Raw genomic sequence first — 25,347 nt, forward strand, 5'->3', positions numbered from 1 at the left:
GCCTATTCAAGTGACGATGTTTTTTGAAGCCTTCTTTCCAGCCATTACTGGAGGTTTCGTTGCTCTTAATATGGGTGCATTTGCTTACGTCAGTGACATTTGCAGTAAAAAATCAAGGACTTTCAGAATTGGAATAGCCAATTTATGTCTGACGGCTGGTGTACCCAGTGTATAGGAACTTCTTTGAGTGGTATACTTTTGGAAAAATTAGGTTATTATGGAGTATTTTCTTTAAGTTCTGTACTTTATGTGCTTTGCATAATATACGCTTGTTATGCTATCAAGGATCCTGATAGTAGATTGGCAAAAAATCGGGTAAGTGATTGTAATCCACTGGTTATAAACTATTTCATAAAATATTATTCCAACAAATATTGAACTTTATTCTTCTCTTTCTAGAATGAGTCTTCTGGAACTTGCAGTTTCCTGAAATCCTTTTTTGATATAAACCATGTAAAAAAAACTGCGGTAGTGGCTTTCAAAAAGGGATCTAATCGAAGAAGGACAAAGTCTATTTTGGCATTTGTTTCACTGACAATTATTTATGGTGTCACTTTTGGTAAGCACATACTTTTGCTTTTTACTTCATTGTATTATTTTTAAATCTACACGTTTACCCACTTTTTAAATGTCTCTAAACTCTGCCTTGATATCACGTCTTACAGGTACGACAGGTTAAAAAAAATAATGTATTTTTTACTCATTACAGGAGAATGGGCTATGCAATATTATTTCACCCGATTGAGTTTCAACTGGGATGCCCTGAAGTTCAGTTTCTTCACAAGTTTTTATATGTTTGTACATATGACAGGTACGTACTTAATTCTGACTTTATAAATGAAAATAAAGCAACATTCCAAAGCCATGCTGGCGTAGATGCGCCTACGACATAAAACTTCAAAATGAACATTTTACGGCTGCAAGCCTCTAAGCCGCCTATTATTGTTCTTATTTCAGGAGTTATACTGCTTTGATTTAAGTTCATTCTGTCGTTAAATTATTAAACTAACTAATTATTTACTTTGTTCAGGGGCGTTGATCTCAATATGTTTATTCAACCGTCGACTGAAGTGGGACGATTCTGTCCTAGGACTTATTTCTGCGGTGAGCAAGATCTTGGGAGTCATCGGCATTATATTCGTTAGGACTGGAAGAGATTTCTATATTGGTTTGTAGATTTTGATATTTGATTCCTATTTTGACTGCAATTAATTACACAAATGCCGTTATTTTTAACAAATGATATAGGTACAATTGCTTTAATTTATCAGTATCCAAGCATTTCTGTCAAGTTTTTAAAAATAATAGCATAACTTTTGATCAATCTACTTTATTTTGTCTTGCCATGACATAGTCTCACCTGTTTAACTGAGATATAAATCGTATATTATAATAGCTTCTTTGTATTCTTTTAGTTCGTATGAATTTTTTTTATTTAAAAAACGACTTGTCATAAATAATGTTTTCTTTATTTCTATTTGCTTCATAACAAAAATTGATATTCTTTTTATTTATTGTTACAGCCGCAGCCGTAGAAATGTTCAATGCGACATCCACGACAGCCCTTCGATCAATATTAACCAAATTGTGTTCGAAGAACGAGATAGGTAATAGCTATGACATGTAACATTCAACATATTTGTCAACGGTTAATAGTATTTAATTGATAGAAAAGTATTTGAAATGTTTATTTTTTGCCAAAATATTTGGCTAACGTTAAACCTGACCGACCGACCTACAATCTGGGGGCACGGAAGTGCCCCCGCAAGTCGAGCAAAAAAAAAGCGGCACGGCCGTAACATCCTTTTCTCGAAGCAATTCGGGCTATTTTTGACACCCCTATAATTTCGTAGTGGATAAAACAAGAAGCCTGGATTTTCAGCAACTAATCAGTCATTGCATAAACACGGTATATTTAAAATTTCAGTCAATTTGAACCAGTAGTTTAAGAATGACAAATTGTTAAAATTTTGAATTTTGTCACTCACTGATTCACTGACTCACTGACTCACCGATCATCAAAAGTCTAAGGTACTTCTAGCAGACTTAGAAGCTTAAAATTTAGAATACAAATAGGGTTTAGTGTCTTAATCATGGGAAAAATTCAATATTTTCTAATTTCGGTCAAGTTTTCTAAATACACTAACTGCAACCATAACTTTGTAATCCCATATAAATGTATAAGATTACAAGGTTACATTTGCAGTTAATGAGTTAAATTATTATTTCTGTAGAAAATAAAATAAATAGGTGTAAATATGTATCTACCATATGAGACATAACGGGAGGGGGTATAGGGTGGGTAAGGGTGTTTAGCCCATTAAACTGAACAACATTCCCATAGGAAAATATGTTGAATTATGAAAAATATACGGCTTTCCATACAAATTGGACTTATGTTTGCTCTATTCGCTCTACAAAAAGAAGTGAGATGCCATCAAAAACATTCTGTAAAAACCTCAAGTCTCGCCGTAAAAAGTTGTGAGATCTATATAATACCAAGTCGATTAATCTATTTAGTCTCTACTTAAAGGACCTTCTGTCTTAAGTTATTACGTATGTTATTATCATGCCAATTTAAAAAAAAACCTTTAAAACAAATAGATCGACTTGGTCATCGCAAGAAAACACAAATTCGCCATTAACATTTCAGGAGCATTATCTTCTCGTCGTGCTGTGTAGTGTGATACATACTAATAATCAAATCATGCGATGGCCAGGTCGGTCTATTTGTTTTAGAGGTATTTTTTTTAAATTGGCATGATAATAACATACGTAATAACTTAAGACAGAAGGTCCTTTAAGTAGAGACTAAATAGATTAATCGACTTGGTATTATATAGATCTCACAACTTTTTACGGCGAGACTTGAGGTTTTTACAGAATGTTTTTGATGGCATAGATTTAACGCGGTCTAGCATGTTTACTTTACTTACTGCTTGACGTTGCTACTCACTATTCAATGTCGCACGCAAACTCAAGCAATAAAGAAAGCTATAATTTAAAGATTTCCTAACGAAAGGTTTGAAAGCCCCGTCAACCGTAATGACTGTCTACAGCTGCATAGGTCCATGGAAAAAACATTTGCTATTGATTGAAATGTTTATTTCTAACTCATTCTACCTGATTTTGTTGTGGAGTAATGTGCACATTTCAGCATATAGGGTTTCAAAAGATTGAGTACGATCAGCTACTTTTGGAGCTGACTGTACATACATCACATCCAATTCAATGTGTCATCAATTCGTCTTTCAGGTAAAATGATGTCAGCCTTCAATCTAATGGAAGTGGCTACAAGAATGGCATTCACAGCGATATATACATCATTGTACGCCCATACAATTGAGGTCGATCCTAAAATTATGTACTACTTAAGTGGTATACTGATGACTGTAGCCGCAGCTATTTTTGGGTAAGAATATTTGTTTTTGAAATTTTCGCATGACATAATTCTCAAAAACTGTGCAATACACTTATGATCAATGCTACTAAGGGAGGCTGTTGTGTATCTCTGTGACAGCTACTCATTGCTAAAGTATTGATACCTATTTAATTCTTTACAGCAAAGTATCAATGTACAGTATAGTGGCATGCAGGACTGCTCTGTTAAGCATTTCTCAACTTTATTACAAAAGAACAGAATTGATCTTCGAAGAGTCTTCACTATATCTTAACTGCACGTTTGGCGCAGTGGTTTAAACGGTCACCTCGCCGCAACAACCGTAGCGCTGCGTGTGGTGGGTTCGAATCCCACCCGGGACAAATCTTTGTGTGATGAGCACGAGTATTTGTTCTGAGCCTGGTTGTTAATTTATCTATATAAGTATGTATTTAGAAATATATAAGTATGTTTATCAGTTATTTGGTTACCATAGTACAAGCTCTGCTTAGTTTGGAATCAAATGACCGTGTGTGAGTTGTCCAATAATATTTATTTATTTAATATTTATTTATTTATCTGTGCTTTATTTCATAAAAATCTGATCAACGGTTTAAATTAAGCATATTATTATAAATTCATTAAAATCTAATCAACGGTTTAGGCATTAAAGTGTGCCATCCATACTAATATTATAAATGCGAAAGTAACTCTGTCTGTCTGTCTGTCTGTCTGTCTGTCTGTCTGTCTGTCTGCTACTCAATCACGCCTAAACTACTGAACCAATTTGCATGAAATTTGGTATGGAGATATTTTGATACCCGAGAAAGGACATAGGCTACTTTTTACCCCGGGAAAATGACGCATTTTCCGGGAAAATTAAGGTGGTGAACTAAGTCACGAATAATCAATTTATAATGACAATTGATTCAACAAAATTCCGTTGTCATGGAAACTGTTTTAATGACGGATATGCCTTAGCGCGACTTCGTTATATTAGGAGATATAAATAATTTTGAGATATTTTTCGTATAAAATTTTTATAACAACCTCATGTCTGTACATTATAGATATTAAAGAAAAACTAAGATGGGGGATGTTCATACAACCAATAGAAGCCAAAAGTATGATTTTTTTTTTGTCTGTTTGTCTGTCTGTTCGTTGTTTGCTTTTCACGCAAAAGCAAACAACGAACGGACGGATTTTGATGAAACTTATATTATTATATAGCTATTAGTTCTCGCTAACATATAGGCTATTTTCTTTGGAAATTCGCTCTTTAAGAGGGGTAGAAAGAGAGGAGTTTGAACGAAACTTCGTCAGTTTTGGAGCTAATTCGTTTAAAATTAATATTTGGCTATATGATTAGAAATTAAGAATGACGCAATAAGGATTTTTGGAAATTCTGCCTTAACGGGGGTGAAAAAGGGGGGGTACATTTTTATGAAACTCCGTTGGTTTTGAAGCTAAATCTAAGTATAAAAAATTAAGTTGTTTAGCAAGCAAGTAGTCATGGTCTCCTGGTATATGTGAAAAGGTTTATAGAGAGTTAAAAAAGCGTGAGCGAAGCTACGCGGGTCAGCTAGTGTGTGTATATAATTTTTGGTTTTCAATTGCCACAATTAAAACTAAATTGTATTTGTATTTTATTTAGATAATTTTATTTGTTCTTCAGGTGGTTTTACATACAAAACAAAAAAGAGCTCCGCGAGTCAAACAAAAATATTATAGTGCAACCAATTTCAACCAAAGAAGCCACAAACGTGAATGAAGAATTTCATTACAATGACAATACAGATCTAGAATTTACCAAAATCGTTGTAAAATTAGTGTAAATAAAATAAATGTGTTTTTATTTATTTATATTATTTTTATTACGCTCGAGAAATTGTATCTATATTTACAAAAGTGTGTTCTTGTATTTATTATTGGGTTACTTATAATAATAGCTTATTATTTGATGTTTGCCGTTTGAATATATCATATATCAGTGTACAATAATACGACATTAAATAATTTTATTGTATTTTAAGCTTTGCAAGAGATAAAATCATTTGCGTGAACAAGGAAACACAAACATCGTTGACATCTCTCTTAAAACAAAAATTGTAGCAGATTCTTATTTTTAAAATATAATTTCACACTACCATTTCTACGATAAGAAATATTAGGTATCATTAAAACCGTCACTTACTTTTTGAATCTTCTGCATGAAAAAGCAAGGATCACGTTACGAAACACTTAAATTACAGCAAATAATGTAACGAACGTGTTCCATAAATAACACAAAACAAACAAAACTGCATTGCAATGTTTGCATACAGCTGCGTCTTTGAAAAACTGATATAACAGATACCCTATCACTGCAAGCTAATATTGATTTGGCGATCAAGGTACGAAGAGAAACCTTCGCACAAAGTCCTTAGTAGTATCACAACTTTATCAAGATGAGTACACCAGAAGAAAAGCCTCTAAAACCGAAAAAAGAATTAAAGAAAAAAACATTCAAAGAAAAGATTGACAGTATACGAGAGAATATAACTGTAGAACCGGTTTTAGCCTGTTATGTGGTTCCTGGGGTCCTGTCAAGATTGGCGACGCAAAATCTTAATTTGGATAAAGCATGTCGCGTCAATATGCAATATGGGGATAAAGTCTGTGATGCGCTCATAGCTAGAGAAGGCGACAAGTATATGAAGGAAGAGCTGGCTATCCAAGCGCTGATAGCAGGAATGGAAAGCTGGAAAAACGTCCTACTGACTGCTATTCCAAGTTTCTTGATACTGTTCTTGGGTGCTTGGAGCGATAGGACAGGAAAACGGAAGATTTGCATCCTCTTACCTATAATTGGGGAGTTGCTTATGTGTTTAAGTAACATCGTAAATGCGTACTATTTCTACGAGCTGCCGGTTCAAGTGACTATGTTTTTCGAAGCCCTCTTCCCGGCTATAACCGGCGGTTGGATTACAACTTACATGGGTGCGTTTGCGTACATCAGTGATGTTTCAAGTCAAGAATCAAGGACTTACCGAGTAGGAGTTGCTAACTTATGTCTGACGGCCGGAGGTCCAGTAGGATCTGTTCTTAGTGGCATATTGTTGAAGAAAGTCGGATACTATGGTGTGTTTTCCTTAAGTTCTCTACTGTATCTTTTTAGTATATTGTACGGATTTCTCTGCATCAAAGATCCTGAGAGAGTTGTGACGGAAAAAAATGTTAAGGTAAGTTTATTTAAATTATGGCTCTTACGTAATTGGTTTACAAAGCAAGCAAGCTGTTACTATGACTTGGGTCCATATAATAATGTAAATAGTTAATAAAATGTCCGCACTTTTTCCATTGAGTCACGATGTAACGCCAAATGACGGTGACAAAACACAGATACTCTTGATTGAATGATATTATAAAAAGGCTTAAGAAATATCATCAAGTGATTTGTAGTTCAAACACAATAACAACTAATAACTATAATTATAATAAACATTGTATTTCTACGTGGTAAAATAAACAATAAAATATGATATTCTTAAGGAAACGTAAACGAGAATTCAAAGATCCCCTTTAAGAGATACGGGTTTCAACAAGTACATATGTTCGGACTGTATACATTTAGTAAAAAAAGATGAGCAATACCCAAAATCGGCTTAGTCCACATGATGTAATTTACACAGCAACACGTTTTCCTATTTTTCACAATACTTAGAAGGTAACATTACCAAATCTGACCATGTGTAACGGGTCTAATAAAGCCTGGCGTACACATACCTGTTACTGGATTACCACCGGACCACGTCTCATTTGGTACTATTTGAATGAAATTCCCTATGCAATACTATCTCGAAATCTTCACAGTATCGCCGAGTTTTGATAGGCGCTTGATGACGGCTAAACGTCAATCAGCAGTCGATGAAATGGAAGCAGAATCAACACCTCCGGCACATCTATTTGATTATTAGGTTCAGTGATCGTTAGTTGCAACTCGTCAGCTGCTGACTTTGACGTCAGACTGGCGGCAAGGTTAAAGTCGATTTGGTGACGATTTGTTTCCAAATGGATATGTGTGCTACAAACTTAATAGGATTTATAATTGCAGAACGAATCGTCCGGCGTTTGGAGCTTCCTAATATCCTTTTTCGACGTAAAACACGTAAAAGACACAGTGAATGTTGTATTCAAAAAGGGACCTAATCACAGGAGGACAAAGTCTATTTTAATTCTGGCATGTATCGCATTTATATATGGCCCGGCTTACGGTACGTACACGTTACTAGTCTTATATTTTATTCAACGTTAGTGCTGAATACGAACATAAATCCAAATTATCATCGGAATTCCATGGAATTATTTATGTCGGTCTTTAGTAAAGTAAAGTACTTCGATACTCTGGAGTGGGTTGTAAAAAATGAATGGTAGATTCGTCGCCTTCTTGAAATTTTACAATGTGGTAGATATTAATACACTATGCAACTTCTATAGTATCGTTATACAGATGTAGAAAACACTTTCGTCCTTTTTAGCCTTGAACAAAAGTGTTCAAACGTGTACCGTGATTGGGCACGATACCGCCGAAAAAATCTTGCAAACAAGCCAAAAAAAAAATTGATTTTACGATATAGTACAATGAAAAGTGTATTTCTGAACAATCTGTTTGATAGCTCGTTATTGTAAACTAAATATAAAACTACTTATACTCCTTTGTTAAAATTATTGTTACCTCTATAATATAGTAACTCTCTAATAAAAGTTATACTAATTACAGGTGAGCACACAGTGCGGTACTTGTTCACCCGCTACTGTTTCAACTGGGACGCACTCAAGTACAGTTTCTACAATACCTTCTATATTTGCACTCACTCACTTGGTACGTACTGTTTTTACTTTTTACCAACCACACTATTAGTGAGTAACACATTATTTGATAACAAAAAAAAAACAACTGTATACTCGACCCATTTTTGACTTTGTGAACCAAATGAATGCTAATGAGGTTTTATGTTTAGTTTTCTGATTTCAATGTGCAATAAGTGCTACAACAATATGCAATAATATCAACAGTATTCTAGAGTTATTTTGTAAAGTACACGGTAGGTATATGTCAATTAACTCGCATCTATTATGGAAGTCATACTGTCCTACACCTTTCCTTCGGATGTTACAGGCACGATGTTATAGGAATATAACTGATTTTTATAAAACTGAAGTTACACTTTTATTATTTTTTGTTTAGTTATAAGAGATTAACGCAATATGCAAATTTTTAATTGATTGATGTCATCTTACTATTTTTCAGGAGCACTGATTTCAATTAGCCTGTTCAGCCATCGTTTGAAATGGGACGACTCAGTTCTAGGCCTAATTTCTATGGTCAGCAAAGTAATAGGCACTCTCACTACTGCACTCGCTAGAAATACTAGAGATATGTATATTGGTAAGCATTATTTCTAATTTCATTAAGAACTAATTATTGTACCGCATAATAATTTACTTTTTGTTTATTTCGCAAAATTGATCTTGTATATGGAATGATAAAATAAGGTTAATTTTGGCATTCCATTACTATCCTTTTACCAACAAAAAAGTGTTTTAAAAAAAAATACAAAATCTTGGTACTAATTAGTTTATTGTTTTTTACTTACAGCGGTGGCCGTTGAAACGTTCAACGCAACTTCTTTCACTGCACTACGTTCTATATCATCGAAATTGTGTACCAGTGATGAATTAGGTAAATTATTAATGTTATTTACTGCAAATTTAACCCTAATTTCAATTACTAGGTTTGGGTCACCATGCTAAGATTTCTTTTTAAATTTTTTTCTGCTCTGGGAGTGCTCAATGGTAATGAAAATAAAATAAAATTAAACTCTTTTCAAATTCATTTCATTCAGGTTCAAAGTGGAACCTTGTTTTATAAGTTTATGCTCATCATTTATGATAGTTTTAATTATGCTCATTAAAATAATTAAGAGATCGGTAATAAAACGTTCATAATGTTCATCTTATCATCATCATATCATATGAAATTACTGCCCGAATGTTATGTTTGCTTTTAAATTATTACACAATTATTAACAAAAAGAAACGAAATCGAATCACGACAAAGCAGAATTATGTGAAACATGTACTAACAAACTTATGGCGCTGATTTAATTTTTATACTAAATTACTCGATAGATAGCCAGTTGTCGACTCTAGATATTTGTAGAAAACCGCACTTCAGTAGCGTAATTCTCTTCAGTCGGTACTATCGAGTATCGAGAGTTTGACTTTTAAAATGTGCTGCCAAAATAGTTCTTTTAGAGCCCGGTAGAGGCGCTAAACTGATTTTCGTATAAAATTTCTCGATAACTAGCCGGTTGTCGGTAGTTGATAGAAGTAGAGAATCGAGCTACTGAACGTATATATATATATATGTATTCCAAGTGGGTTTAGTAATTTTGTTTATTTTCAGGTAAAATGACATCATTCTTCAATCTAGTGGAAGTGGCAACTTCGATGGTGTTCGGGCCTATATACTCCACTATATACCGGTATACTATACACATAGATCCAGGTATTATATTCTATCTGAGTACAGTGCTCACGGTCCCACCACTGGCCTTCTTTGGGTAAGAATATTTGTGTTAAAAGTTATTTATAATCGTATAGTTTACGATGGGAGGAATTAGTTTGAAGAAAAGGTTTAGATTAAACTTCACATTAGTAACTTTGTACAGCATAATATCATTTTCTAAATCAACTAGTCAATTTCCGAGCCCAGAAATAAAATATAAAAAAGCGGTTGATTAGCGTTAGTGTTAAGTGTCTTAATTTTATTTACACACTTTTAAATAATTACTTACTAAATATAAAAGAACAGTCTGAAAGAGAAGTCATAAATCCTTAAATCTGCTTAATGTTGTTTCAAAGAGAACACGAGTAACAAAAGGCGTTCATAAATAAAATTAGCTGGTTCTGTGACAAATCACTTGTAATTTTATCTTAAAAACTATTTTGTAATATTAAACATAATCTAAATTCTGTTAAGTAACAGCCAACGAAACATTTCTTTATCATCAACAACGACTACGAGAGCAAAATAGTTCCTACTACGCCCGCTAGAGGCGCTGATCAGATTTTTATACATCATTTCTCGACAGCGAGTCGGCTGTCGATAGCCGATAATGGTTAAGAATCGCACTACTTATAAAGAAAACTGTAACTTTTTAGAAACGGCCAATTATATTTTACTACATAAAATTATTCATTTTTATATTTCAGATGGTTTTTCATACAACATAAAAAAGCTGTCAGGTCTGCAACCAATAATGTAGAAGGTCAGATGGATACAGAATTGGAGTCACAGAAGAAAGAAGAGGAACTAGTCAGCAGTATTGATTTAGATCATGAAAAAGTTATTGTTGAATAACTTGTTATATTAATTTAAATAATGTGCTATTTTTAAGGATGTTCTGTAAATAGATTTAGAAAATAAAATGAGTAGATAATTAAATAGTTACTTGATTGATGAGATCTCTTAAAAATAAGTTTTTTGCGAAGGGCAATTCTCTACCACTATGAAACAACTATTTACTATCGCGTAGCTAGCGAGAATTATTAGTAACAAAATTAAGTCTATTCTGGATTAAATTTATTTTCCAGCTTTAAACTATTATACGATAGCTACGATGTTAAATAATACATATACCTATCTAATATAGAAAATCATGTTATTGGTGTATGATTTTGTAAAGTTTTACGTTATTCTAAGGGTAGTGAAAGAAAAGACAATGGAAAGTTGATATATTTTCTGAAAAACAAGTTCTAATTTTAAGTTAGTGTCACAATTATACTAATGACACATAAAATCACATCTTTTCCCCTGGGGGTAGGCAAAGAGTAAAGAAATCTAATGAATGTAGTTAAAAAAAATATCAAAATAACATTAATTCAACGCAGTGTTATTCCTCGCTAACCCTTCAAGGCTACATCAAGATGGACAAAACAAATAAGGAAAATCCTTCCTCTAAAAACTCATTGTTAAAATAATAAAAGTAAAAAATAAAGTCTTTGTTTTTCGAGTGACCGTCAGAAATGAACAAAAAGAAATACAAATCAGTTTTAATAAATATGACATATTTTAAGTAGATTTGTTATTTTTCCAGGGATGTTTTTTTTTATTAACATCGAAAATCTCAAAGACGTTGGTTCTTTTCTAAGTTAGTTTCTTCAAAAAGATTTGTGCTACTGCTGATTTTTGACAATATACAAGTATGACCGTAGCAGCCGTTTTGCGCTGATTGGGATACTAAATTGGCTTTGTTGGTTGGAAGGAATGAGGAATGACGCAAATGTGACGGTGTGTGAAAAACAGCAATAATGTGATGATTACTCATATTGTGTCCATATCTTTTAAGTAACGATTCCAAGGAAAGTTGGATTACTTTGCGAAACGTTGGATAACCCGCACGCTTTGCAATGCAAAAAGCATAGTCAAAATGGACGACCTACCTTAGCTAGCTAGTATTTTACAAATGTCACACACTACAACGTCAAACCATATAGCATTGCGTTTGTCACTCACGTAAGACACCGGTAGCGCGATTATGTACTGTTATCGAATATCGACGACCGGCTAGCTATCAAGAAATATTGTATAACAATCTGATCAGCGCCTCTAACGAGCGTCGTAGGAACTATTTTTGCACAACATTTTAAATGTCAAGTTCTCGATACTAGATAGTACCGTCTATAGAGAATTACCTTTCCTATGTATGTAGCCAGCGAGTGAAAATTAAGGATCTGCGATATTTTACACATTGTGTGGGATTGCATAGCATCGCTTAAGCAGTTTTATTGGAACAACGGGTAATACAGTTGCGGTGTTATAAAAAATATGTAAACTACTAAAATAAAATGAACAAACATTACTAAGACGTCTCCTTCTGTAACGTTCGTAATTGCGTCACATTGCCATATACCTACTGTTATCAGTGTCGTGTTTCGTAATATAAAATTAGAATTGTACTTTATTTCTGTTCGTTGCACAAGACGTTTAAGATCAGTCAAAGTATTTATTCAGAACTTCTCTTTGACAAAAAAATCTTACTTAGCCAAAATATCCTTAAAAATTACATAGATATTCATTACTAAAAAATGTTCTAGTTGTGCAAATTCTACAATTTTTAACTATCGACTACTGATATTTTTTTTATGAAAACCCGATCACCGCCACTTGCGGCTGTCATAGGAACGAATTTTTCAGTACATTTTAAATATCAAACTCCCAACAATTGAAAGTACCGTACTATACGGTACATGACCGAGATACCTTGCTTAAGTGATACCAACAATTGAAGCGATAAACTTAACGTTTAAATAAGACCTGCTGTAGTATAAATTGCATTATTACGTCAATGCGCCAAATCATTATCATACTTACATATCAAGTGAATCCACATGCGAAAGCTAGCTCAAAAATTCGCTTACGCATACTCAGTCTAGCCTTTTTGTAAAATTGTACTGTAATGTTTGAAAGCTGATTCCATACATTGCGCAAGGAGTTTCTTATCTCAATAAATATGAAACAATAGATTACATTATTTACTTATATATCATCAAATCGTCGTACGGTGGGCGAGCTCGTCTCGCAAATATTCATTAATTAATATTTGTTTGACTTCTGATAACTTTGTATGGGTACAGTGTGTTTCTTTTTCAGTTGACTATAAAAAAAATTAATTAAATAATTCTATATTTTATACTTATCCGAAAGTACAATTTCAATATTTAAATGAAAATCTTAAAATTGTAACATGCATATTTTTAGCTCTTTGTTTATTTTCATCTTTAATACACTTTTTTTAAAATGACTTCCTAAATCATTGTTAGGTGTATTTAATCAAATCGCACTTATATTATAATGAATCATATGATGATGTATGTATGGAAGTTTGTTATTTTTTAGAAAAAAAAACTGCATAGACTATGATAATGTTAACTACATTTACAATTTTAGAACATTTTCATACGATGTCTTTAAATTATAATTTTGCTGCGAATTAATTTGATTAACGTAATTACTAGCCCCGCCATATTTATTTTTACTTTTTTTTATTTGTTTTTCATAATACCGCTTCGTTAATTTGTTTTTCCTTGCCACGCTAAATTCTCACACTGATTAGAAAAAAATCATTCTTAGGTATTTATATTTCTAGAATAAAGCCGGTTACGCATGAGACATTTTTGTTCATTATACGTATACTCATAAAATACATTCGTTTGCAAAAGATTGAGTGGAAGCGAAGAGTAGGCATTGAAAGAAAGAATAGACTTATTATAAATCTTGCAAAGATTTGCATTTCTTACAATGTGTTCATAATAATTCAGTTCAAAATACAAAAAACAATCTAACTGTACCATAAAATAAAATAAGCACCCCGCAACTACTTCAAGCCTGTTACAGATTTCGTTATCACTCAAACAGTAATAGCAGATAAAATAAGCAAATTATAATCGTTCAAGTAAATACTCCGCCTTAAACAAAGTAAATTTCTATTATGGCCGGGGAAATGTAGTATTCAAACGTTTGTACAGTTAAATAAATATAGATAAACATTTTAAATAAAAATAAACTTGATACTTAATGACATTAATATCGTTAGTATAACAAATTATTTCAAAGAGTGAACACAGAAAATGACTGATACAAAAAAGGCAAACGAACCAATAGAAGAAAAACCTTTAAATGAAAAAAACACTGAACCGCCGAAAGAAAACAAGGAAACCTTTTTACAGAAATTATGTCGATTAAAGTCAAATATAACCGTCGAGCCAATATTCTGCGGCTTGGTGATACCATCAATGTTATCAAGATTAGCTATACAAAATTTGAATTTGGATAAAACTTGCCGAGTGAAATTAGATTTTAACGACAGTATCTGCGATGATCTTATTCAAAGGAAAGGGAACTTGACTATGTATGAAGCTGACGTCCAAAGGATTATCTCTAATATAGAATCATGGAAAAGTGTACTACAGACTGCAATACCGACGTTATTGGTGATCTTCATGGGAGCTTGGAGTGATAGAACAGGGAATAGAAAAGTTTGCATCCTGCTGCCAATTTTCGGTGAACTCCTGGTCTGTTTCAGCAACATAATGAGTACTTACTTCTTCGATGAAATTGGTGTTGAAGTGACTATGTTCCTCGAAGCATTCTTCCCGGCTATTACTGGAGGCTGGGTGATGGTCTACTTAGGAGTATTCAGTTACATCAGTGACATTACCGATGAAGAGTCTAGGACTTTTCGAGTTGGTCTTGTAAACCTGTGTTTGACAGCCGGAATACCCGTCGGAACAGCTCTTAGTGGCATCTTGCTGAAACTATGGGGTTACTACGGAATCTTTGCTATTGCCGCCTCAATTTATATATTAACATTGTGTTATGGTATATTTTATTTGAAAAGCAACACAAAGCCAAGCAGAGGGAACGATGATGAGGTAAGCAAATTATTTTATTAGCTTATTTTTATTTTTAAAACCATTTTCGCGGCAAAGATAAACTCAAGTCACAAAAAACACATGAAATGTTATTGTTATTTGCGTTTTGTTTTTAATTTAAAAACGCTTTTTTGAACCCAACATGTATGTTTGTATATAATGTTATTATAAATTTACCTAGGCATATAACTTTAACAACAATTACACTGTGGTCCGTGAGTGACCAGCTTAACGTGGATACTATTAACTATTCATTTATTTAAATAGAAACACCTCCACAAGCATTATACTTTTTATAACTATTGTGATTGCATTTATTACCCAAACGAGTCATTTAATGACCATTTTAGTAAGTTGACTATTACAGTGCACAGTTAATATTTTAAAACGTAAAAGTGTAAACAACGTTTAATTTATTATAATTGAAAAAGGAACAAGAGAAAATGACAAATAAGAAAAAGAAAACTCGATCGATGGAAGACAAACCACTGAATCCAAAAATTATAATAAACGAAGCTCCCAAAGTGAAAAATGATTGTATTTTCGCTAAATTATATCGTATAATTACAAGTATAACTGTTGAACCTATTCTCTCCGGCTTAGTGATACCGTCAACGCTATCCAGTCTTGCAATACAAAATCTGAATTTAGACAAAACCTGCCGAATCAAATTGGACTATGGTGACGAAATTTGTAATGCACTGATCGAGAGGAAAGGAAACCTGAGTTCGTATGAAGCTGAAGTCCAAAAGATAATTTCCAATATAGAAGCATGGAAGAGTGTGATACAGACTGCTATACCAACGGTTTTAGTTATATTCATGGGTGCTTGGAGTGACAGAACAGGGAATAGAAAAGTCTGCATTCTGCTTCCACTTTTTGGAGAACTCATGGTTTGCTTAAGCAATTTACTCAGTACTTACTTCTTCAATCAAATCAGTGTGGAAGTAACCATGTTCCTAGAAGGCATATTCCCGGCTATCACAGGGGGCTATGTGATGGTCTTCATGGGAGTCTTCAGCTACATCAGTGATATAACTGATGAAAGATCTAGAACATTCCGTATAGGCCTAGTGAATCTCTTCCTCACAGTCGGTATACCTATCGGCATGGCCTTAAGTGGGATTATGTTAAAGCTCTTCGGTTATTATGGAGTCTTTTCTATCGCAGCTACAATTTATGTCATAACTATTTGCTATGGATTCTTTTGTTTGGAGAGTAATACGAAAGCAAACAGAACGAGCCGTGATGAGGTAAATAAAAGATTACGTTGAGCAAATATTTTTGTAATATAGTGGAATGAACTGCTACTACAAATCGGTCGAATGAGTGGTTGTTTGTTACTTTGTCTGGGTCAACACGAGTGTTTTATAAATAGTCACACTTTTTATCATTAAAGATAGGTAATAGTTATATCAAATATGAAATGGACTGAAAAAGTTTTCTCCATGCAAATCACTTATAGTCACTTAAATCAGATATCACACCAATGACTGCAAACTATATGAATGTTTACACAGTCCATAATAATATTGTTAACTCTTAAAACACAATTGCCCTCCATCTACGAAGACTCAAGTGAACTGACTAAAACAAATTGGTACTCTCAAATACTCTGCTAAACTATTCATATTTTTTACCATTTCTCAATAACAATAAAACTGCTCAGAAGAAAATATTGCACTTTAAACCGCAAAGGAAATACATTAAACATTTTCATTCCTTATCGTCCGAGTGGTCTGAGGATGAAAAAATAACGCAGTGAATTTGTTCCTTGGCCGCATATTGTGAGAATTAATTGAGGAGAATGGTTTCTCGAGGCAGTGTTTAACGATGGACCGCCAACCTGTTGCTACCTGATTTGATCTTTGGACTAATGTTACGTTTCCTTGTTATATGTGGCTTTTGGTTGATGTATCTGTTGTAGAAGGATAATTTTGTGCAGGTTATTAATGTTGCTATCGTATTGTGGGAAAATGATTGTTCAAACTATTGAAGTAAATTTTTCGTTGATTTCTTATTTTGGAAAAAAATGTTTTGCTCATTGGTTTTCAGAAAGATTATTGATATTTTTGTACGCTTTTTATTGATGTTATCAGAGAAAAAACTATTGCACTCCGCTGATTATTGACTTTTACCATTTGATCTTACTTAATAATACATAAATTCCCGATAAAGAAAGATTCAAGGAGCTCATTTAACTTTCTCTGCAAATGTGTTTAGCTTTTAACCGTTTATTATTTTAAGAACGCCTACAATTTGAAAGTTTAGCAACGTTTCTATCAGAAAATCTATTAATTATTTTTATATTTTTGCCTTTTTCAGGTAAAATCGGTAACATGTTCAGACATGGTGACTCTAGTGAAAGAGACAGGAGAGGTGGCTGTCAAGAAACGCGAGTCGAACTACAGAAAGAAAATAATCTTGACACTTTTAGTGGTCGCCATAGTGTATGGGCCGGATCACGGTGAGTTATGACATCACACTTGTTAATATTTATATCAACATTGTTAGCGTTTACTTCCCAAGGGAGGTTTGTACACGTGGAACGAGGAAAGCTGTTTTTTGGTACTTTTAGTTTGTTTTTTTTGGTTTTAAGTGCGCCTGTATTTATATATTTTGCTTTATTTCACAAAGTAACAAAGATGCAAAATTATGTACTATGATTAATAAATTAATATATAAATATGTTACTTTACATCTTGCTTCAAGGTGTTTTTTAATCATCCTCCAGCATACTATTTTGTATGACTACCATTGATCGTGGGAATTAAGGTTATAATTGAAGATATTTCATTGATTAAAAATGAAAAAATATTTATTGCAGCAATAGACAAATATAAAAGTTTCTATAATAAACACGTCATATTATAACTATATCTAAAGCTGGTACATTATTAACGATAGATACAATTTCTGGTTGTCTTCTCACTAGGCATGCCTGTGTCGAGAAGTTGAAAAATAAATAAAAATATTATCATCATCACATTTTAAAAATCATAAATGTTTACTATAATGAAATTACTTTTTTGGATACGTGAAATATTTTTGGCAGCCCTGATTATATCAAGTAAAATATGAAGATTATTTGCTTTTTTTTTAATGTCCAGTTGTATAAAATATGACATAATTTGTTACTATGGAAATGGTAATATTATTTTTTTCAATAATGGTTTTGGTTGTGAAAATATGAAAATAAATGACTGCACATTCAGTTACGCATATATCTCAGGTTTTACTAGATATAACTGATTTAGCAATGAAAAGTATCCAAGAGACTGAAAAATATAGAGTTTTGAATTGAAATATTACTTTAATAGTATGTTGGTGCCACGTTTCAGAATTATAAAATAGATTTTAAAATAAATTAAAAATAATATCTTAAATATAAAAATCTTAGAAATGCAGCGATAGCATGGTGGTCTCTTCGATTCACTCCACCACTGTATTTCTGGGTGCAGGTTCGATGTTCATAACCATTGTTACGGATCTTTTCGTACAAACTTACTTTATTTCTATTGTAGAAAACGACGGACATGATTTATCCCGCATTGTTTAAAAAATCTCTCATTGTTTTCTTTTTGTTTTCAGGTGAAAGGATAATAACATACATGTACGTCAGATACAAATTGAAATGGGACGCGCTTAAATACAGCTTGTATTCTACTTACAGTATTATTACGCACTCTATAGGTAAGTTTCTATTGAGCTTGAGTTAGAGATTAATACTTTTATAATATTAGTCACAAATAAAATACGGCCTGTATATTTATAGTGTGATTTTCAATATTTGATACTGTCGATTGTCTACGTAAGGCTTGACATTGAAAATATATTAAAAAATATATGTCTATTATAATGCGTGGGGGGCACTGATCAATTCTAGATATAAATATTCAACTTTTCAATTTATAAACGTCTATCAATAATCTATAACAAATACTTTTATGCAAATGTCCATAAATAAACGTGATAAATGAAGAGTAAATTTTGTAACATTCTGAATTACCTAATAACTTAATAACCCTAAAAAAATGTATTCTTCGTACTTTGTTAAGTAAAGGTGTCATTTTTTTTGATGATTCAGTGGATGTTTGCTATTAACTCACACCTAACTGCTTAATAGATTTTGATGAAACTTGGTACTATACTATTGACTATATTTCGTTTTACTAACGTTCATGCGCAAACAAATACTAGTTTTAAATACAAATATCAAATATCTATCTATCGTATGGTTAGTGGACAACCTAGTGTCAAAGTTGTTCGTTCAAATTGCCCGAGAGAGGCCTTTGACTGTTATCTTAATTGAGAACAACCAGGACCTAATTTTTACGTGCCCTCCGAAGCACGGAGACGCTTAGTTCAAATAGGTACCATTATGCGGTCACCCATTTATAGAATGGCCGGTGAACACAACTGGCTATGAGCGCCTCACAAATATCACCGAAACGAAACCTCTATCAAAAAGTGAAACTTTTATTGTTACCTAAACGTCAAATATGAAGTACGTTGTCACGTATTTAGTGTAACCGGATTACGTCATAGCGTCTGAACTAAACCTTGTTACAGCGTCAGATTGTCATCTCTGACATGCCATAGTCTTGGTATTCGCGATACGTGTGTTATACACCCGCTTACATATTGTAATATCTCACGGTAGGGTTGCTTGGAAATTGTATGACAATGTTAGTAATATAGAGACGTTAGGCTCTTTTTCAATCACATGAAAATAAGTGGTGCCTGCTTTGGCTGACCAACTTTTTGATTTCAAGTGGTCATTTTGAATCTTTATTCAATTCTGAAAATGATTATGACGTAAATAAATATAAAGATATGTTTTATTAATTTATAGTTTTAGTTTTCAGTTAAGTTTCATGTTATAGAGCATTTGTTCATAAACTCCTTAAGAAAATCAAATAGCATTCATAGGATATGAAACTCATTCATCTGTATTACCGATGCTTCAAGTGTGAATTGCTTTTAGTTACTATGGTTATATTCCGATATTTTTGTAACTTTTTACGCGACTAGTAACAGGATAATAGAAGCTGTAAAAATATCTCATATCTTTGCCACTGAAATAAAAAATACGACAGATAGCAAAATTAACCTATGATTTAGGTATTTTGCGATTTAACTAAACTTAAATTCTACTATATTTGGACAGATATCGAAAATGTGTTAATTATATCATTGAACTGTTACTTATAATAATCGTTTTTCAAACGTCAATTCTTTCGTTTGTTTTAAACAGTCTTTTTACTTATTTTCAGGAGCGTTATTCTCTATCAGCGTGTTCAGCAAACGTTGGGGCTTCCACGATTCCGCGCTATGTTTAATATCAATTGTCAGCAAACTAGCAGGATCCATCCTTATAGCCTTCGTGACTACTGACTTGCAGATGTTCATGGGTATGTATACACAGATACACTTTCAGCTTTTTATTGTTCAGGTATTATGAATCTTGTCGATTTCGTAAAAGATTTCTTCATTTGATTTAGTTAATCGTCATTTTAATGTTTAACAAACATGGTCGGTGTTTTTTTTATATAAATGCAAAAACTGCTAAAAATCACTAGTAGTTATTTCTGAAACCAAAGTAAAATAGATATGACTTTATAGTAAACAATAACAATAGAATTACCATTAGAAATACTTACATTAATTTTAATTCTATATCTAAAATTGAAAACACTTGCAACAAAAGCTTGCTTTTTTTATTTGAAGCATACTTATACTAAACAAAACAATACATATTATTTGCAGTGCCAATAGTAGAAATCCTGAACGCTACGACATTCACCTCGCTGAGGTCGATGGCATCCAAATTGGTACCTAGCGAAGAAATGGGTAAGTCGCCGTGGAGTCTAGCTTTTTATTTTCATTCCACTTCTTATGAATATTCTTTTGAACTATGTAGATTGTATTAACGTATAAGAAAAAAGTTTTAGCGAGTATCCTAGCTTCTAAAGCTAGTTTCTTCGTTCTCTCGTTTGACTTCCGAGTCAAATAAAGTGTTTGGCATCGAATAGAAGTATCTATTGGAAGAAGCCAGGGGTTTAAAAGAATGGTTAACCCAATTCGGCTTGTTTTCCATCGTACCCGAACTGAAGATGACTGCTGACTCCGACTCTGAGTGTTGTGTTTGATTCCCAAACGAACAATGAACACATTATTATGACGTTATATTACCAGATACAATCCCAAGGTATAATATACTAATAATAAAGCATTTGACCTATTAAGGGATGATAGAATCTTGGAATTTAAGGTTTCGAAATCATATATTTTTAACGTACATTTTAGACCATCATTAAAACAGTTGAAATTTAGCGAACTGGTAACCTATTCTACAAGATTCTACTCATATTATAAGGATTTGAAAAATATTTAATTGTTCAGCGACATTTGTAACTGACACAAACAAGCACGCCCATATCAATAGCGCGATTCTGTAAAATCAGTATTGTCGCGTATCGAAATTTTGACATTTAAAATGTACTGCCAAAATAGTTCCTACGACGCCCGTCAGAGGCGCTGGATCAGATTTTCATACAAAATTTCTCTATGACAGGTCGGTTGTAGTAGTTGAGAATCGAGCTACTGCTAATCATTTGTTTAAATTTTCCAATCACTTGTTCATAAGTTTCTATTTTTCAGGTAAAATGAACTCACTATTCAGTTTGGTGGAGACGCTAGCGGCTCTTGTGTTCGACCCAACATACTCGTCGATGTACTCTCACACGATCACGCGCTTCAGTGGTACCGTGTACATATTCAGCGCCTGCATGACACTGCCACCCATCAGTCTGCTAGTGTAAGTAGCATTTTAGTAACATTTACCATTTGGAAATGATTAAGATCCTTTGAAATGGTTCTTGGAGATTATGATAGGGAGTTGATAAGTTTTTCATACATGGCGATACTTGGTTGATGATGGTCGATAGTTTTAGAAAAGGAATCTTTTGTTTTGGCTCGAACAAACTTTATCGAAAATAGGCATTTATTCACATAGAGTACTGAAAAAAATCGTATATCAGGTATTCTTTGATGGGTAGTAAATTTGTTGTAACTAAGATGACTCGAATACACTAGTAGATATTCATTTTTCATTAAAATTTGTTTGTCATACAAAAGTCATTCAAAATAGCTACTTAATTAAAGTAACTTATAAAAAAACTAATTAAAACTAAACAGAATTCTTAAAAAAACGTCCTAAAAACTTTGCACGTGCTATTAGTTTATTACCGACTTCTGCGAAAAACACGTCTAATGAGCAAACTAAAAACATAATACGTCATTAACGGGAATTGATTTTTGTATTTTTTATGAAAGCTAACATTAATGGCTGCGGTTTTACTAAGAAATTCATCATAAGAAAAAGTTATGAGAGAACGTTTCACTTTTTTATACTTTATCGTGGTAAGGTAATATTTACTATAAAGTACTTTCCACACAGATAACAAGGAGGTGCTGTCTAAACGCGCGGCTAAGCGATATTAATTATACTATACTTGGAACTATTTTGTTGGGCAAGATTACAAATCAATTTTCCTAAATCATTTATTTGTCTCTCCATAAAAACATTCCCGGTGTCTTAAAGACAATTTTATAAACACAGTGAGTCTAATTGGTTGAGCCATTCTAGAGTTTTGCGCTTAGCAACACATTTGGCGATTCATTTTTATTCCATTTTTTATTGCTTAAGTTAAAGTAGAAAATTTCTTAATAAATCATCGTTTAAATGTCGAGAACCTTACTTTTAGTTGTCTGTTGACTCATATAACCTAACTACTATACCTACTAATAAAAAAAAAACAGAAACGTCAACGTCTTTCTAACGCTAAAACGCTACTTGGCGCGGTTTTGTTGTCTGTATATCCTCTTAGTAACTGACGTTCACAAATCCTATGTATATTTAGCAAGTATTTGATTAGTGATATCATCGCAGATTTTTGTACATTTTAACTTATGTAAAAGGTAGGTTGCGGTTAGGAAAAACCTTAATGCAAGTTATAAATATTTGCTTTGTATAGATCACGTAATTAGTTGCTAAGTAACTTTTTGTCGATAGACGTTACTGGGAATTTCTGGTTTGCGTAAACAAATAGGGACTGCCCCTAATAGAAAGTCCGTTTGGAGTACTTGAGGTCATGTTACGATGATCAGCCGTGTTTTTGATATTAACTTATCATTTTTGTTTAGGAGGTATAAATTAAAAATAGTGGAAAATCAATGCGAAAAGTCTTATGTGCTTGAAATTAAAACTGGGAAGTACCTATTGGTTCGTAAAATATCACACGGTCAAAAAATACGTAACTTGCTGTAACTGATTATAGTTAAATGATTCACGTAGCAAAATAAAAAACTAGTGATGCACAACACTAATTTCTTTTTTATTCTACATGCAGGTGGTTCTTCGTACAAAATAGAAAAGAGCAGAAAGAGAAGAAAAGACAGGAGGCGCAAGATCTCCATACACTTGAAGAAGTACCAGAAAAGAGTTAATAAATATATTGTAAATGTTGGTATTGGTTTTATTTTGACATCTCTTTTTTAAGTTGAGGGCTAATTAATGGTACTTGGATCGGGCCTTTAGGTAAATTACTTGGAACGAGAGGAGCACAGTCAATTTTTTATATTAGAACATAAAATTAGACAACTTAAGAAGCGAGGTCTATGACTAACAGTTTTACAAACGCACTTACGGGGCATGGTGATCTAAAATTTCAACTGCCTTGCTTTGAGAAATCACTAGTTATGGTCCGAACCGAGGCTCGAACCCGAGTCATGTGTAGGACTGTCGCAAATGCAACGGATGGCGATATAGATGCACTTATTCTATAAAATATTTAAATTATGAACATTCAATAGAAATGAATTAACCAACTTTGAAATAAATATATTGATAAATAATACTCAATACGACTTGTTATGAGTCTAATACCGTAAGGAGGTTAATACAAGCTTAAATAGACACAGTCTAATTTTAGGAACATTTAGCACTAACTACGCTAAAAATATTCCACATTTGGTTCATACGAGCAGAAATAGAAAAATACGAAAATATATCTTGTTTTCTTGCTAATATTATGAGATAAGTAGTCGGTAAACGTGCTTAAACAAGTTTTCTTAGAATACACCTTGTTAGGACTTATGTATAAATACAGGGTTATTAGATTTTCCTTTTATTATTAGTATTTAGGTTAAGAGCTTGTGGTAACGTAATATTTTATTATTCATCTAATGATTTGCTTAGATTATGTGCAGTGGCACTCTACCTTAGGTAAATAGGTCGGGTTTTTGGGGCATAGGCAGGTGACCGTTTTAGCATTTATACTGATAGAACTTATAACGCAATGTACATATAAGATCACAGTTTTTAGTGATTCGTACAGATATTTGTTCCGAGCGGAATCGAGCCCGTGACCAAACTACATAGTCACCTTAACCACGGATCCATGGATGTTGTCATTTATTTAATAAAAGTGTAAGTTACGCGTCAGCTAGAGTTCAACTCTCAGACGTGCAAACTGCTCACTAGAATTCTGCTACGAGTATACTAAAAGCAGTAACGTCAATCCGGCTATATCCGTTATAATTTTTGAACCAAACAACCATACAACAAAATACCTATCTACTACTCTCTTTGAAAAGGCAATTTCTACCGTTAATATTATATCTACATTCTCTGTGTTACTGTTATCATATTTTGAACTTCAAACTGTGTATTAGAACGTAAGTAAAACAATGACAATGATATCATGTCCAGACAAAAAGCGATGTAATCAGTCAATTACTGTGCAAGCATTTAATAAAATAATAAATAGAATACTAAAATATATAGATAAAGTACTATATCGTATCAATCCTTGGTTGTAAACTTATTTTCGTCTCTGACTCCAGTTGCTATTTGTTTGACGTATAAACAAAGCTTCAGTCGTTTCAAAAGCAAATTATTTATTCATTTTCCGCCTTTACACATACGCTCTATCGCGCATGAAACAACAATCGGGCGTGAAAGAGCATGCGTGTAAAGGGTGTGCAAGAGGAAAGGAAAGAGCGCGCGCCGCACTCATCTGTCAAACCCGCAAAGAGAAGAGAGCGAAGAGCGCGCCGTCTTTCCCGTGCGTAATCCTGTACGCTCTTAAGAACGCGCGATACAGCGTGTGTGTAAAGGCGGCCATTGACGTCAATTGTTGATAGCTGACACTGATGATAGGCGATACCACTATTCTTCTACTAGGTCGGAAAGAGGAGTAATGCCTTATGAGTAGAGCTAGCAATAACTCCACTACTACTTGCATTCTTTCCCAGATACTAACTGTTTGTTGTTGTTCGTTTGTTTGTCGTATGGTTAGTGGTCAACCTAGAGTCAAAGTTGTTCAAGTCGTCCGAAAGCCTTTGACGTGCCTTAATAACTGTTATCGTAGTAGACGACAACCGGGCCCAACTATTTACGTGCCCTCCGAAGCACTGAGACGCCC

At 33.2% G+C, this 25,347-nt stretch overlaps 3 protein-coding genes across 4 annotated transcripts; all 3 read left to right on the forward strand.

The window, feature by feature from the left end:
* Window positions 1-13: 13 nt before the first annotated feature.
* Window positions 14-5,214, forward strand: LOC142973246 (putative peptidoglycan muropeptide transporter SLC46). Its single transcript, XM_076114885.1, has 7 exons — window positions 14-315; window positions 400-559; window positions 710-811; window positions 1,031-1,168; window positions 1,524-1,607; window positions 3,256-3,412; window positions 5,055-5,214. The coding sequence occupies exons 1-7, from the start codon at window positions 145-147 to the stop codon at window positions 5,212-5,214; spliced, it is 972 nt and encodes a 323-aa protein (XP_075971000.1). The 5' UTR covers window positions 14-144.
* A 568-nt stretch (window positions 5,215-5,782) lies between these two features.
* On the forward strand, window positions 5,783-10,868 carry LOC142973320 (proton-coupled folate transporter-like). The gene is made up of 7 exons (XM_076114963.1): window positions 5,783-6,600; window positions 7,473-7,632; window positions 8,139-8,240; window positions 8,670-8,807; window positions 9,018-9,101; window positions 9,828-9,984; window positions 10,637-10,868. Exons 1-7 carry the CDS (start codon window positions 5,827-5,829, stop codon window positions 10,782-10,784), a joined length of 1,563 nt encoding a protein of 520 aa, XP_075971078.1. The 5' UTR covers window positions 5,783-5,826; the 3' UTR covers window positions 10,785-10,868.
* Window positions 10,869-13,929: 3,061 nt separating this feature from the next.
* On the forward strand, window positions 13,930-23,387 carry LOC142972791 (lysosomal proton-coupled steroid conjugate and bile acid symporter SLC46A3-like). Of its 2 annotated transcripts, none has more exons than XM_076114089.1 (7): window positions 13,930-14,857; window positions 17,183-17,324; window positions 18,449-18,550; window positions 20,134-20,271; window positions 20,627-20,710; window positions 21,521-21,677; window positions 23,272-23,387. In XM_076114089.1, exons 1-7 carry the CDS (start codon window positions 14,054-14,056, stop codon window positions 23,366-23,368), a joined length of 1,524 nt encoding a protein of 507 aa, XP_075970204.1. In that variant the 5' UTR covers window positions 13,930-14,053; the 3' UTR covers window positions 23,369-23,387. The 2 variants fall into 2 exon arrangements, with proteins under 2 accessions (XP_075970204.1, XP_075970203.1); XM_076114088.1 differs by lacking the exon at window positions 13,930-14,857 and adding an exon at window positions 15,220-16,110.
* Window positions 23,388-25,347: the final 1,960 nt, after the last annotated feature.

This window comes from Anticarsia gemmatalis, chromosome 5 (assembly GCF_050436995.1).
Source record: "Anticarsia gemmatalis isolate Benzon Research Colony breed Stoneville strain chromosome 5, ilAntGemm2 primary, whole genome shotgun sequence".
Lineage (NCBI taxonomy): Eukaryota > Metazoa > Arthropoda > Insecta > Lepidoptera > Erebidae > Anticarsia > Anticarsia gemmatalis.

What these genes read in the sequence shown, in the direction of transcription:
- LOC142973246 (XM_076114885.1), top strand. Translation starts at nt 145, where the DNA reads ATGTCTGACGGCTGGTGTACCCAGTGTATAGGAACTTCTTTGAGTGGT. An exon ending in TATTTATGGTGTCACTTTTG is followed by an intron (nt 560 to 709) that starts GTAAGCACATAC and finishes TACTCATTACAG; the next exon opens with GAGAATGGGCTATGCAATAT. An exon ending in GTGTTCGAAGAACGAGATAG is followed by an intron (nt 1,608 to 3,255) that starts GTAATAGCTATG and finishes TTCGTCTTTCAG; the next exon opens with GTAAAATGATGTCAGCCTTC.
- LOC142973320 (XM_076114963.1), top strand. Translation starts at nt 5,827, where the DNA reads ATGAGTACACCAGAAGAAAAGCCTCTAAAACCGAAAAAAGAATTAAAG. An exon ending in TGACGGAAAAAAATGTTAAG is followed by an intron (nt 6,601 to 7,472) that starts GTAAGTTTATTT and finishes TTATAATTGCAG; the next exon opens with AACGAATCGTCCGGCGTTTG. An exon ending in TACTAGAGATATGTATATTG is followed by an intron (nt 8,808 to 9,017) that starts GTAAGCATTATT and finishes TTTTACTTACAG; the next exon opens with CGGTGGCCGTTGAAACGTTC.
- LOC142972791 (XM_076114088.1), top strand. Translation starts at nt 15,301, where the DNA reads ATGACAAATAAGAAAAAGAAAACTCGATCGATGGAAGACAAACCACTG. An exon ending in AGTGTATGGGCCGGATCACG is followed by an intron (nt 17,325 to 18,448) that starts GTGAGTTATGAC and finishes TTTTGTTTTCAG; the next exon opens with GTGAAAGGATAATAACATAC. An exon ending in TATTATTACGCACTCTATAG is followed by an intron (nt 18,551 to 20,133) that starts GTAAGTTTCTAT and finishes ACTTATTTTCAG; the next exon opens with GAGCGTTATTCTCTATCAGC.